We start from the raw sequence: 15,884 nt of genomic DNA, 5'->3' as shown, positions 1-15,884 counted from the left end.
CCAGACAAGAGAATTTAAAGGTGAAATTATTTCAAGATTGAATTATATGGTTACAGAAAGACAGCCTGTTTTCAAACAACCAAACTTAATCTATCTGGTAACCTTACAGGAACAACCTGCTCTAGGGTATGGTATGTACAAGCTAATTGGACTCCAGTGGAAATGTTAGACTTAAGGAGATTTAAAGAAGCTATAGTATCATATGGCATGCATTCTCCATTTGTAAAGCAGATGCTAAACTCATGGTCAACTTGTAATAGAATTATACCTCAAGACTAAAAAGAATTAATTACAGCTATCCTAGAGGCCAGAGCACAATCACAATGGAGAGCAGGTTTATTTCTTTATGTTGGCAGTCAGAGTTTTCAGGGGGTTCTTCCTCAATCAAACCTGATTTTCTTTAACCGAGAATGAATCCACAGTCTCTCATTATCTGTGGGAACAAAGGCACAACCTCTTCTCCAAAGTAACATATCCATTGACTTCCATTTTGAAGTCAAGACATTTTTTTAAATATATAGGTTGGTTTAATCTAGCAGCTTCCATAATCAAATGTGTCTTAGTAGCTATTGCTTCTTTATTAGCAATCAGAAAATCTAAAGACAACACAATAACATACAGAGTCCAGACTCTATGTATTTCCCATCTTTACTTGGCTTTTTTCTTTTATATTAATTTACTCAATTTTTAAGGACTTTATTATTTTAAAACTACATATTTCTTTTTTGTGACTGTCTATATCTTCTCTTTTTTTCTCCCAAACTCCTGTGTATTTTTAAACACACTGTAACCTGCCTAGAGATTTTTCTGTCTGAATCTGTCTTTATTGTGTATCTGTAATATTTTTCTGATCAAATGAGATTAATCTTAAAATGCTATGTCAGTCATCACCAGTGCAGCTTAGCTTAGTGCATGGTGGTAGTGCATGGGAGTTGGTGGCTGGCACTTCCCTCAGGCAGCTGCTGGGAGATGCATCTTGGTATTGTGGCCAGCATGAGAGACAAGAGACTAGGAAGCCAAGTTTGGCTCCATTTTGGGGTGTTTAGAACCTTTTTTAAGCTTTCTCAGATTTTATGTGGATGTAAGTGCCAGACATTTGGGCACCATATGCAGGCGGAGTTTTCCTGTCTCAACCATCTGCTCCCAAATAGCCACCAGAATCTTAATATTGATTATAAATGTTCAGCCAATAGCTCAGACTTATTACTAACTATCTCTTACAACTTAAATTAACCCATTTTTATTCATCTATGTGCTGTCCCAAAGCATGAGGGAGGCATTTACCTCTCCAACATGTCTTGCTTATTCTCTGTCTGGTATGTGACTCTTCTCTAACTCCATCCTTCTTCATCTCAGCATCCTTAGTTTGGTTGTCCTGCCTGTACTTCCTGCTTGGCTACTGGCCAGTCAGATTTATATTAAACCAATTGAATGACAAATCTTTACAGTGTACAAAAGAATTATTCCACAACACTGGGGACTTGTCCTGAGGGTAGACCATCCAATGTCTCTCTTGGCTTACCATTGGGCTCCATTTCTGATTTGCCTGACTATCAGGAGGCTGCATGGCTGAAGATGTATTTGGCCAACTTCTCTGCATTATCCATCTCTTTCTCTGTGCTTTTCAGTCATCCTTTCACTTCTTTTGTGGATTTCCAAAATGTTTCACTCTCTTTCTCTTTGGAATAGGGTCTGTTTTCTTTCCTATTCAGATTCTTTCCATTAGCTCACTCAGAGGTAGCAATTAGTCAACCATCTGATACTTTTAATGACCTCTTGAATTGGTTTGCATGGGTTGTATTAAGATTTTGGAAGGATTCTCTATGCCTCCCACCTCTTGTTCCCTCTCCTCACTGCTGACTCCTGCCATGAATTCCAAGTGTTTGTAGTTCCCAGGGGGGATTTCCTTGCAGCTCTCCTCTCCTTTCATCTCAGCACTCCAATCATAAACCACATGTCAAAACTTTCATTTCCTCTTCCCTTTTACCTAAAAGCCCTGCTGGCTCAGGAGGCTAACAAAGAAGACACTACTTACTTGGAGCACTGGATGGCTTAAGGGCAAGTGAACTCACAGAAGTTGCCCTCAGCATGTTAAAATACCATTTTATAGATGCCTCGGTTCATGAAATGTCCAGCAGAGGGCAGAAGCAAACAAAACCTAGAGAGAATCCACATGCTGGGGTCCACTCTCTTGTTCTTATCAGAAATTGTGATGGTCTAAGGAAACAGCCAGGCTGTGGGAAGGGTGGTCTGGCACACAGCCCCAGGGCAATGATCAACTAAGAGGTAACTGAAGAGTGGCGTTTATTTTATTAGAATGCAGAGGACCATTCTCCTGCCTGGCTATTTCACATTCAGACCACCACAGTCTCTTCATTTGAGATTTTATTTCCTTGCTTATTCTCTTCTTTCCATCAGCCTTCCTAACAGACTGTTGATTTTGGTTTTTCAAAACCAATCACTTAGTTGTCAGTTTCACTGATATTTCCCACTTTTTCTAGTTTCTCACTAATTTTAATCTGATCTGTATTGTTCTTTCCTTCTGCTGCCATGGCCTGTTTGTTCTTTTTCTATTTCCTTGAAGAGTAACATTAAGCTGTTGCTGATCTTACTTCTTGGCTGAAGGAGTCTTTTGGTAGGAATTTTGCTATTAGAAGATGTAGTCTCACTAAGTCCCACTATTTTTGGTGGTGTGCTTCTGTTTTTATTTTTATGTCCCTTTTAATTTATTCATCGATCCATTGCTACCCAGAAACATGCTTAATTTCTATATATTTGGGGATTTTCTGAAATTTCTTCTGTTATTGAATCCTAGCTGTATGTCCTTGGGCTCAGAAAAGGCATTTGATATTATTTAAACCTTCTTAAACCCTTCCTCTGGCCCAAACCAGAGAAGGTCCCGTGTACACTTAAATACATACTCTGTTGCTGTTAGACACAGATTCTCCACATGTCTGTTAGCTCCTGATGTATTAAGTCCATTTTTCCTCATTTCTTTTCTGTCTAATAATCTGTCTGACATGGGAAGTGCTATGTTAAGGCATTTCACTCTCATTGTCTCACAATCCATTGCTTATTTTCAGGACCTTTACTATTTGCTTTAGATGATTAGATGCCCCACAATTAAAAAGAATTAACCCTCTTCTTGTTATATAATACCCTTGTCTTTTGTAGTTCTCATTTAATGTCTGTTGTGACAGATACATGCTGATTCCATTCTGTTTTATTTTTAGTTACCTTATATAGAAGATGTTTCCATCCCTTCACTTTCAGTCTCAGTATGTTGCACAGAGTTAGGATTTTTATTTGTCTATATTGCCTATTGGTTGGTTGGTTGCTCAGCTGTTGGTTTTTCTTTCTTTTATTTTTGAGATTGTAATAAAATTTTATCATCTGTCCCTTTCCTTCCCTCCCTTCCAACCCTTCCATATACCCACGCCTTGCTCTCTTTCAAAAGTCATGGAACCTTTTTTTCTGTTGTTATTAAGTGTATATATACATATATCCTCCTAAATATATATGTATATACACATACATGTGTAAATACATAAATACTGTCTTGTAGATGTATCCATTGGAACTAGGCTCCACAACTTTGCATTGGATTTATTTATAATAGGCTCTGGTCTGTTGCACAAAGAAGTTGCCTTGATGAAGGGTGAAGACTGTGCTTATCTGTGGGTATAAGGACAAATATTTCAAGTGCAGTTGAGGATTTTAGGTTGAGATATTACAATGGGGCTCACCCTCCTCTAAGTGCTGGGATCACTGTTGTGTACCACCATGCTCAGCTTGAGGCTTGGTTTGTCTGCATTCTTCATTCTATTACTTTCTTTTCTGTTGTTGTGATAGAACACCATGACCAGAAGCAACTTATAAAAGGACGAATACATTTGAGCAGGAATAAGATAAGAGTACATTTGGGCAGGAAGGCAGCAGAGGCAAGAAACTGAGAGCTTTTATCCTCAAAAACAAGCAAGAGGCATTAATGGAAGTGCTGTGTGGCTTTAACATCTCAAAGCTTATCTCTGGTGACATATTCCTCCAGCAAGGGCACACCAACCTCCCTAAACAGCATCATTAACCAAGGACCAAGTGGTTAAATATACAAGCCTATGAGGGACTTTTTTCCTTCAAACCACCACATTCCACTCTCTGGATTCTGGAGGCTCATCACCTTATGATAATGCAAACTTAATTTAATCCAATTTCAAAAGTCCCCATAGTCTTTCACAGTCTCAATATTATGTAAAAGTCTAAAGTCTCTATTGATAGTCAAGGTAATCTCTTAATTGTAACCCTCTATAAAATCAAAATCCAAATTACATATTTCTAACATACAACAGAACAGATATGCATTATCATTCCAAAAAGGAAAAAAATCTTAGCATAGTAAGGGAATATTGGACCAAAGCAAGACTGCAACTGAGTAGGGTGAACTATAAATCCTATAGTTCCTCGTCTGGTGTCAAAAGGCCTATATAGCACCATCCCTTCAACTTTGCTGCCTGCTACATATCAATCTCAAGCTCTATCTCTCCCTCTCCCTCTCACTCCTCTCTCCCTCCCTGACTTGTTCTACTCTCAGTATGCATCTCTCCTTTGCAGATGTCTTATGGTTCTGACATCTCCACTTCACACAGGGACTCCTCTGCCACATGCCACTTGGCCTCATCAACTCTGAAACTGTTACTGTCTAGTGGTCTTGAATGGGTTTGATTTCTCTGCCAACTGAGAACTAAAAGACAGGTGGGAAGCAAAACTTCAAGCTCTATGGGTAACAGCAGAGAAATCTCAAACCTCAGAGACAGCAGCAGACAGAATCAGCAGTTGAAGAAAAGCTTTTATTGGAGGTGAGGAAACACACATATACAGTAGACACATAGAGAAAAAGACCCTCAACAAAGGAGAAGGGATATTCTGGAAGCCAAAATCCAGTCATTTCTCTAGGGCTGGGTTTTTTTAAGTATCTGAAGGGTTTTCCTTCCCTAATTTGGGGTAGGTCAGTTTGAAGAAAGGCAGGATGGCCCATTGGTCCACAACTGTTGTGCAAACATTCCCTGATTCTGCCTTAAACTTGTTAAGCCAATCCATCAGCAGGAGGCCTACTCAAAAGAGAAAAGCCCACAAGGCCTTTGTTTTAAGTTGTCAGGATTTGTCCCAGGTCAGGAGAGTAAGGAAGAAGCCAGCAGTCTTGGAAGTTCACAGTCTTTATTACCTTGTCTTGACTTTTTCCCTATCTGCCTATCAGGGAACCTGTCTAATCCCTAGACACTTATGACCATCTGCATAATATAACATACACCAAAACATCACATTGTAGTCTACAAATATGTAAAGTTATTTGTTGGTAGAGGCCAGAGGGAATAGGAGGAAGGAGGAATGGGGAAAAGTTGATTGATGACCTCTACATTGTAATTAGATATGAGTAATGTCAGTGTGCTGTTAAGTCATCAGGTGCCCATACCAGAATGTACTATATATTTCTGTCTTAGTTAGGGTTTCTATTGCTGTGAAGGTACACTATGACCACAGCAACTCTTATAACGAAAACATTTCATTGGGTGTCTCACTTACACTTTCAGAGGTTCAGTCCATTATCATCTTGTGGGGAGCATAGTGGCATGCAGGCAGACACAGCACTGGAAAGGTAGCTGTGAGTCCTACATCTTGCAGGAAACAGAAAATGGTTTGAGATACTAGGCAGTATCCTGAGCATAGGAAACCTCAAATCTTATCCCTCCCACAGTGACATACTTCCTACAACAAGGCCATAACCACTCCAACAAAGCCACATCTCCTAGTAGTGCCACTCCCTATGAGATTATGGGGGCCAATTACATTCAAACTACCACAAATTCCAAAACCACATGGTTTTGAATGCTTCACCACAAGGAAATGATAAATGTAGAATTGGAAATATTTATCAGTGGGTACTTGGTACATGAGAATCAGACCTGAGTTTAGAGCCCCAACACTCACATAAAAAAATCATGGTCATGTGCCTGTGACTCCAGCAGCATGTGGAGTAGAAACAGAAGGATCACTTGTTTCCCTTCTTAACCAACTGCACATTTTACTTCCACTATTTTAATTACCTGGCAATTCTATAATATTTAACAAAAATTTCCCTAGTGAAAAAAGAGGCCAATAATAACATTGATATCAATTATCTACTATTGCTGCCTGGGGGACCAGCCTCCAGACAGCCCAAGGGTTGAAAGGAATTCACAGCATCAGTGTAAACTAAGACTTTTCTATCTGAAGGGGTTAGGGAAAAAGACACTCACATACTTTCTTGATGGTTTCCTTCTTTATTCTCCTCTCCCTCTACAGCTTATATACCTAAATAGAATCTTTCAGGCAGTAAACAAATCACAATGTGGTTATGTTCCGTTTTTCAAGTGAATGAATATAGGTAAAAACATAGTTTTTATCTCCCTTACATGATTAAAAACAGTCATCATGATAACCCACATACAATACATCTGAGTAACTTGTCAAAGATTAATAGAACATGAATAGGCGAGAAGCATTTTTCTCGGTCAACTATTTTGTTGGCAGGCTGAAAATTGTGGTTACAAAGAAAAGAATCAATCACCTTATTATCTACCTTGAAAGGTAATTATATAAGCAATCTTAAGGAAGTCACAAACCTAAACTTCTATACATAAAAAAACAGTAAGCTGAATTTTGGATCTTCAGGGTACATATGCATTCATCAATAGTTTCTTTTTTTAATTTTATAATTAATTTAATTCCATGGATTCCCCTGTCCTCCATCCTCCCACCCACCCACGCCCTCCTCCCAATCCACCCCCCATTCCCACCAGGAGGCAAGGACTCCCCTGAGGATTCAGCTCAGTCTGGTATATTCAGTTGAGGCAGGTCCAGTCCCCTCCTCCCTTCACCTAGGCTGAGCAAAGTGTCCCAGCATAGGTCCTAGGTTCCAAAAAGCCAGCTCATGCACTAAGGACAGGTCCCGGTCCTACTGCCTGGGGGCCTCCTAAATAGTTCAAGATAGTCAACTGTCTCACTTATCCAGAGGGCCTGATCCAGTTCCATGGGGGTTCCTCAGCTATTGGTTCATAGTTCATGTGTTTCCACTAGTTTGGCTATTTGTCTCTATGCTTTTTCCCATCATGGTCTCAATATCTCTTGCTCATATAATCCCTCCTCTCTCTCGCCAATTGGACTCCTGGAGCTCCACCTGGGTCTTGGCCTTGGATCTCTGTATCTGCTTCCATCAGTCACTCGATGAGAGTTCTATCATGACAGTTAGGGTGTTCGGCCATCCGATCACCAGAGTAGGTCAGTTTGGGCCTTCTCTAGACCATTGCCAGTAGTATATTGTGGAGGTATCTTTGTGGATTTCTGGGGACCTCTCTAGCACTCTGCTTCTTCCTATTCCCATGGGGTCTTCATTTATCATGGTATCTCTTTCCTTGTTCTCTCTATCTCTGTGTTCTTGATCCAGCTGGGATCTCCCAGTCCCCTAAGCTCTCTTTCCCTCAACCCATGCCCTTCATTATCCCCCTCACGTCCAGTTTGCTCACGTAGATCTCATCCATTTCTCTGTCATTGGATTATCCCTGTGTCTTTCTTAGGGTCCTCTTTACTAGGTAGCCTCCCTGGAGTTGTGAGTAGCAGTCTGGTCATCCTTTGCTTTACATCTAATATCCACCTACGAGTCTGGTTATTCTTTGCTTTACATCTAGTACCTACCATGAGTACACACCATGTTTGTCTTTCTGAGTCTGGGTTACCTCACTCAGGATGATTTTTCTAGATCCATCCATTTGCCTGCAAACCTCATGATGTCATTGTTTTTCTCTGCTGAGTAGTATTCCATTGTGTATATGTACCACATTTTATTTATCCATTCTTCAGTTGAAGGATATCTAGGTTGTTTCCAGGTTCCGGCTATTACAAATAATGCTGCTGTGAACATAGCTGAGCATGTGCCCTTGTGGTATGATTGAACATTCCTTGGGTATATGCCCAAGAGTGGTATAGCTGGATCTTGGGAGAGACTGATTCCCAATTTCCTAAGAAAGTGCCATATTGATTTCCAAAGTGGCTGTACAAGTTTGCATTCCAACCAACAGTGCAGGAGTGTTCCCCTTGCTCCACATCCTCTCCAGCATAAGCTGTCTTCAATGTTTTTTATCTTAGCCAGTCTGATGGGTGTAAGATGGTATCTCAGAGTCAATTTGATTTGCATTTCCCTGATGATTAGGGATGTTGAGCAATTCCTTGGATGTCTTTCAGCCATTTGAGCTTCCTCTGTTGAGAATTCTCTGTTTAGTTCAATAGCCCATTTCTTAATTGGACTGTTGGTTATTTTAATGTCTAATTTCTTGAGTTCTTTATATATTCTGGATATCAGCCCTCTGTCAGATGTGGGGTTGGTGAAGACCTTTTCCCATTCTGTAGGCTGTCACTATGTCTTGTTGACCATGTCCTTTGCTCTACAAAAGCTTGTCAGTTTCAAGAGGTCCCATTTATTAATTGTTTCTTTCAGTGTCTGTGCTACTGGTGTTATATTTAGGAAGTGATCTCTGGTGCCAATGTGTTCAAGACTTCTTTCTACTTTCTCTTCTATCAGGTTCAGAGTAACTGGATTTATGTTGAGGTCTTTGATCCACTTGGACTTAAGTTTTGTGCATGGTGACAGATATGGATCTGTTTGTAGTCTTCTACATGTTGACATCCAGTTATGCCAGCACCATTTGTTGAAGATGCTTTCTTTTATCCATGGTACAGTTTTGGCTTCTTTGTCAAAAATTAAATGTTCATAGGTGTGTGGATTAATGTCAGGGTCTTCAATTCAATTCTCTTGGTCTACATGTCTGTTTTTATGCCAGTACCAAGCTGTTTTTGTTACTGTAGCTCTATAGTAGAGATTGAAGTCAGGGATCATGATGCCTCCAGAGGTTGTTTTCTTGTACAGGATTCTTTTGGCTATCCTGGGTTTTTTGTTTTTCCATATGAAGTTGAGTATTGTTCTTTCCAGGTCTGTGAAGAATTGTGTTGGAATTTTGATGGGGATTGCATTGAATCTGTAGATTGCTTTTAGTAAGATTTCCATTTTTACTATGTTAATCCTACCTATACATGAGCATGGAAGATCTTTCCATTTTCTGACATCTTCTTCAACTTCTTTTTCTCGGGGACTTAAAGTTCTTGTCATACAGGTCCTTCGCTTGCTTAGTTAGAGTTACCCCAAGGTATTTTATATCATTTGTGGCTATTGTAAAGGGTGATGTATCTCTGATTTCCTTCTCAGCCTGTTTGTCAATTGTGTATACCAAAAACTGTGATTGCATCTTTTCAGCATTAAGAGAATACGAGCCAGCCTGGCTCTGGGGACTCAATTGTTTTCCTTAATCATTAACCTGAGTTGTGATCTAAAGCAGCTCCTTAGATGGAACTCATAGGCCTTAGCTGTGAAACATATCCTTGTATTTATTTTTATTCATCAAAACTCTGTATAAGCTATCATTATTATTATCAATTAGACAGTACAATTTAGGGAAGAATCATCTTCATGACAAACCACATATAAAAATGCCCAGTAGAACTGGATGTTTCCATGAGATAAAATAGGCAGTGGGGATCTCCCCAGACCTATTCACACTAGGCCAGGTACCAGAGAAAGATAGCAGCAGCAAACACATAAAGGCACAGCAGCACCAAAAGGCATTCTGGAGTCTGGAGTCTTGTGGCCTTGCCTAAATGAGGTTGACCCACCAGAGAGTTTCCTCCTGGTGGGCTGACACCTTAAACTTTAATTGCCACCTGCTGCTCCTCTGACATGGCCATCAGCAATCTACTACATAAATAATCTCAATCATTATCATCATACCATCATTTTATTCTTACAAAATACTCTTCCCAGAGCTCCCTTTATGTCTCTGTTCCTCAGGCTATAGATGAAGGGGTTTAGCATTGGATTCACCACTGTGAACATCATGGCCATGACACTCTCCTTCACAGTAGAGTGGTTAGATGATGAACATAAGTACAGACCAATGACTGTCCCATAGGACAGTGACACCACAGACAGGTGGGAACCACAGGTGGAAAAGGCCTTATGGATACCTTGAGCAGAAGGAACTTTGAGAATGGTGGCAACAATTCGTGCATAGGACACAAGGATAAGCACAAATGGAATGACAAGAACAAGGCCTCCAGTGATAAATATCACTAATTCATTAACATGGGTGTCAGAGCAGGACAACTTCAGCAGAGCAGACATGTCACAGAAAAAGTGAGGAATCACATTGTCCTCACGGAATGACAATCTGGCCATGAGCAGGGTGTGCAACATGGCATGGAATGTGGTCAGCACCCAGGACAGCAACACCAGACTCACACAGAGCTTAGGACTCATGATGCTGGTGTAATGAAGGGGGAAGCAGATGGCCACATAGAGGTCATAGGCCATGGCCACTAGGAGGAAGCTCTCAAGGTCCGCAAAAAATAGGAAAAAGTACATTTGTGTCAGACAACCTGCATAAGGGATAGAGGGGACTTGGCTCTGCATGTTCTGCAGCAATTTGGGCATTGTGACAGAGGAGAAGCAGAGGTCAGAGAAGGACAAGTTGCTGAGAAATGAATACATGGGTGTGTGGAGATGGGAGTCCAGTTGAATGAGGATGACGATGATGAGGTTGCCCAGGACGGTGGTGAGGTACATGGCCAGGAACAAGGCATAGAACAGGTGCTGGTGTTCTGGGGGGATGGGCAGGCCCACGAGGAGGAACCAAGAGACGACAGTTTGGTTCCCTTCTGTCATGCTGTGTCACCAGAATCTTTAAGAGAAAATTTACAAAGTCCCTTAAATCCAAATAAAACTGAACACAATTCTATCATCTATAATCTGCTAAGTATTCTTCAATAACTGATTGCATCCTCATAAACTGAAAGAAAATAAGAAAAAGAAAATAAATTTCTTTCTTTTGTTTGTGTATTTTGACACAGAGCCTCTCTACTTAACCTTGTCTGGCCAGTAGCTCTCTGTGTAGACCAGGTGGGCCTGGAACTCACAAAAATATGCCTGCCTCTGACTCCTGAGTGCTGGGACTTCAGGTATGCACCACACCTGGATTAAATTTCTTAAATTTAGCCCCATGAATAAGTCTAAGCCGCTTCTCAGATATTTTCACTGGTAGTTAGATACAGTGAGATTGGCTGTTATTTCCTATCTAAAACACTCCCACAGGTGAGCCTATCTCCTGATAATTCAGTAGCCATTGGTTCTCAATAGTTGGAGTATAACAGGGCCATCTTTACCTCAATAGATCTCGAATGCCCTTTTCTCATCCAGTTTCTCATATCTCAGGGGAAGAAATCTTGTCTCACATTAGAGATGTAAGAATTTTCATTCATCCATTCATTCCCATCACCATCAAAACCTAATCCAGCAAATCCCAGAGTCTGTCATTTCATTTCTTTCTAAGCCATCCATGCTCATTTCAATGCCATACTGAAGCTGCCATTGTATCTCATCTAGATGGTTTGACTGCCTTGTTAGAATATTTCATCTCTTTTCTTCCATACTCTATTTCCATCTTCTCACATTATAGCTCTCTGAGATGAAACTGATTATCACGCTACTGAAAGATTTTTTGGTTTCTTCTCCTTCTCAATATAAAGCCAAAAATCCTTTTAAAGACGGTAAAGAAACCAGTATCGTCGTAACTGATCCTTTCCTGCCTCCACGGTCTCATCTGTTCCCATAATAACTCTCATATTCCACTGTTGTCAACACTGTACTGAAAGGACATAGCGTCTTGACTCTGGGCTACCACAGTTGCTGTTCCTGTTGCTTAGTGCCATCTTCTCTCTGCTCCCATTTCACTTGGCTTACTCTTTAAGTACATTATATGTGTCTTGATCCACTAAATCTTTGGTTCCTTTTGAGACAAGACCAGATATCATGTCCCCACTGTACCCTGTTTCCATTCCACAGCTATCAATACCCTAATCACTGGTTTGAACTGACTTCTCACCATACTGTGTCCATGCAGGAAGGCTGTGTCTGCCTTCATCTTGCAGCAAGACTATCTGGCATTCTGCCTGTATATGTTGTTGGTTAGGTTATTTTTGTTTGGTTGGTTAGTTTTTTTACTTTTTCTTTTTGACCCACCAACCAGCTCCCAAATAATTACATGGAGACGTATTTCTTATGAATGCCAAGCCTTGCCTTGGCTTATTTCTAACCAGCTTTTCTTAACTTAAATTATCCCATCTACCTTTTGCTTCTGGGCTTTTACCTTCCTATATACCTTCCTTTACTTCTTAGTCTGTGGCTTGCTGTGTAGCTGGGTGGCTGGCCCCTGGAGTCCTCCTATCCTTCTCTTCTCACTCTTCTTTTTTTACTCTTTCCCTCTTCTCTCTTCTCTCTAAATGCCAGCCCTGCCTATCCTTTGTCTTGCCTCGCTATTGGATGTTCATCTCTGTATTAGACCAATCAGGTATTTCAGACAGGCAAAGTAACACAGCTTCACTGAGTTAAATGAGTGCAACACATAGTTGCATCATTAAACAAATATTCCATAGCATAAGCAAATATAATACATCTTCAACTAACATTCCACAACATTTCCACTTTTTGTCTACATAAAAATGAAAGGTTTTAAGTTTGACATAATAAAACTATATACAACAAAAACAGTTATCAAGTAAGAATAACATTTATAATATTCCATCCATTTGTATTTATCAAATTCAGAGAAAATACTCCATAATCTATCTTATCTTAGTGATCCAAAGTTTTATACCTAATTTACCTTCTATCATAACTAAGGAAAACTATAACTCTAATTATTTAGTCTTTAACTCCATCAAAGATCCAGAAGGATGTAACCTAACAACAGAGACATCTGGCTGCCTGGACAGACACCCAAAGTTCCTTGCAATGTTGGAGCATCCATCTTCAGCCTACAGGCCTAGAGTACCTGGCAAACTTTTCAATGAAGTAGGAAATTTGAAGGACTGTACTGCCATGTATTGGCAAAATTTGTCAGTCACTCTCCTGTGTGTCCTGCAGAATGTCTGCCAGACTTATCTATGAGGCAAGAATTTTGAAGGACTGTCCTGCCTCATTTTGGCAATGTTCAACAGTCTTATTCCTTTGTGTACTGATTATCCAGTTTGTACAGCAAACAGTCAGCAGTCAAGGAAAAATCAGTTTCTTGCCCAAATGGCTACCCTTGCCACACTGAAAGCAAACTCCATGTGGAGTTTCTTCAATGCCCATCATCCTTTTATGAGGTAAATTTGTGCTGCCAGGAGCAGATGTTTCTCAATGTCTTGAAAAAAACTTAGGTTATTAAACATCTTTTTTAAACATCTTAAATGCCATATTCTGTAGGTCTTTGAAGTGCTTGAAAACAATCTATTTGTCTCAAATATACCTGTTTAACCTTGAAAAATTCCTAATGTGACTACAAGTTTGATTATTATAGATTAACTATTAACTTCATTTTTATTATTCATTTCATTTTTAAATGAGCTGCATAAGCACAATACCCCAAACAAGAGTAGAAACATGTATACAGTGTAACAAAACTAACTTTAAATTTGTATCAATATACCAAAATATGCAAAGTATCTGAGATTAATAGTTGTCTTTTTATCCTGTATTCATATATTCCCTTAAATGATAACAAACATCCACAACCCACCAAATAACCAGAGACCACTCACCCCATCTCTTTGGAATGTGGGCATCATGTTCTCCAGAATGTTTCCTGTTGTCTGTGGGTGAAGGCATCTTTAGGGGTCCCTGAGAAAATTGAGATCATGGCAAAGTCCTAGGAAAAACAGCTATAATCTTTGATGATATATATCACCTGTCAAGATTCAGGAGGTCTCCCTTGATCAAACCTGATATATATTAACCTGGAAGGAATCCTCTCATTTCCTATGGAAATAAAAGCAAAAGCTGTTTTCCAAAGCAATGCATTTTTTTTTAGTTCCATTTTACAAAAACATTTTTTACTTCCATTTTAAAGTTAAGGCATTCCTAAAGTGCATAGGCTGGTTTAATTTAGCAGTCCATTTCACTATCCCATGTCTGTCAGCAGCTGTCATTTGCTCATGACATTCACAAAATTCAAAATTACATAATAACATTCAGAATCCAGACTCCCTGTATATTTCTCATTTTATGTGGCTTTTTTCTTTTATAATACTTTTACTCTCTTTAAAGACTTGATTATTTTTAAACTACTTATTTTTTTCTATGATTGTCTATATCCTTTTTCTTTCTTAAGCCTACACACATTATAAAACACACTGGAACCTGTTCAGAGATTTTTTTTCCAACTGGATCTCTCTTTACTACTTATCTCTAGTCTTTTTTTAACCATGTGAGCAAACTTTGAATTGATAAATGTAGTTGAAGTTTTCTCCAGTCCTGCCCAGCCCCATGGACCCCGCAGCTGCTTATAAAATAATCACTCAGAAGCTTATATTAATTATAACTGAACAAACATTAGCTCAGGCTAACTATTGACTAGCTCTAACACTTAAATTAACCCATAATTCTTATTTATGTTTAGCCATGTGGCTTGGTACCTTTTCTCAGTTCTGTCTTCACATCTTGCTTCCTCTGTGTCTGGCCGGCGACTCCTGACTCAGACTTCCTGTTCTCAGAATTCTCCTCTCTGTTTATCCCACCTATACTATACTTCCTGCCTGGCTGCTGGCCAATCAGTGTTTTATTTATCAACTAAATCAGAGCAACACACATTCACAGCATACAGAATGACATTCCCATCAGCTAAGCTACAGCTGGGTCCTCCAAGAGGCTCTATCGGCTGGCTCCACCCCCTTCTCCATCCCTGAAAGCCAAGCCTAAAACTTGAGGCCTAGTCAGAGGTGAATTTGACCAGGAACTGCATTCAAACCCCTAGCTATGGAATGCTAGTGCTCTGCACTGTGGTAGGTGTTTTTTACTTAGTTTTTTATTCCTACCTAACATACCAGCTGCTCAAGGGCTCACTGTCAAGCAGAAACACTTAAAGGAGCTGTAATCTCTCTTTTTTTTATAATTTTCAGCTTTCTCAGGCCCTGTGTGGTGAAACAGGCCTCATGTTGGAGCTCCAAAATGTTGTTGGTTGTTTTTTTTACTCTTTGCTGTTTTGGAATCCCTCCACCCAGCTCGCAGATAAATTCATGGAGACTTATTCTTTCTTTTTTTTTTTTTTTTTTTTTTTTGGTTTTTCGAGACAGGGTTTCTCTGTGTAGCTTTGCGCCTTTTCCTGGAACTTACTTGGTAGCCCAGGCTGGCCTCGAACTCACAGAGATCCACCTGGCTCTGCCTCCCGAGTGCTGGGATTAAAGGCGTGCGCCACCACCACCCAGAGAGACTTATTCTTACTTATGAATGCCTGGCCTTAGCTTGGCTCATTTCTAACCAGCTTTTCTTAGCTTAAATTATCCCATCTACCTTTGGCTTCTAGGCTTTTACCTTTCTGTATACCTTTCTTTACTTCTTACAGTGTGGCTTGCTGTATAGTTGGGTGGCAGGCCCCTGGATTCCTCCTCTCCTTCTCTTCTTACTCCTCTTTTTTCACTCCTCCCCCTTCTCTCTTCTCCTAATTATTCTCTCTGTATATCAGCCCCACCTTTCCTTTCTCCTGCATTGCTATTGGCATTCAGCACTTCATTAAACCAAACAGGTGTTTTAGACAGGCAAAGTAACATACCTTTATTAGACAAATTAAACAAATGCAATACATCTTTGCATAATTAAACAAAATTTCACAACATAAATAAATATAACACATCTTCAACAAATATTCCACAACATGGTTGTGAGCAGTTTCTCAATACTTGTGTGTGCTTGGGGCTAAGGCATAGGTAGAAGC

At 39.9% G+C, this 15,884-nt stretch overlaps 1 protein-coding gene across 1 annotated transcript; it reads right to left on the bottom strand.

The window, feature by feature from the left end:
* Positions 1-9,862: 9,862 nt before the first annotated feature.
* On the bottom strand, positions 9,863-10,801 carry LOC131916193 (olfactory receptor 1468-like). Its single transcript, XM_059269503.1, has one exon. The coding sequence runs from the start codon at positions 10,799-10,801 to the stop codon at positions 9,863-9,865; it is 939 nt and encodes a 312-aa protein (XP_059125486.1).
* Positions 10,802-15,884: the final 5,083 nt, after the last annotated feature.

This window comes from Peromyscus eremicus, chromosome 8a, assembly GCF_949786415.1.
Source record: "Peromyscus eremicus chromosome 8a, PerEre_H2_v1, whole genome shotgun sequence".
Classification (NCBI taxonomy): Eukaryota; Metazoa; Chordata; class Mammalia; order Rodentia; family Cricetidae; genus Peromyscus; species Peromyscus eremicus.
This window is presented reverse-complemented; position numbering and strand designations above follow the sequence as displayed.

Coding starts and splice junctions, on each gene's coding strand:
- LOC131916193 (XM_059269503.1), bottom strand. CDS start 10,801: ATGACAGAAGGGAACCAAACTGTCGTCTCTTGGTTCCTCCTCGTGGGC.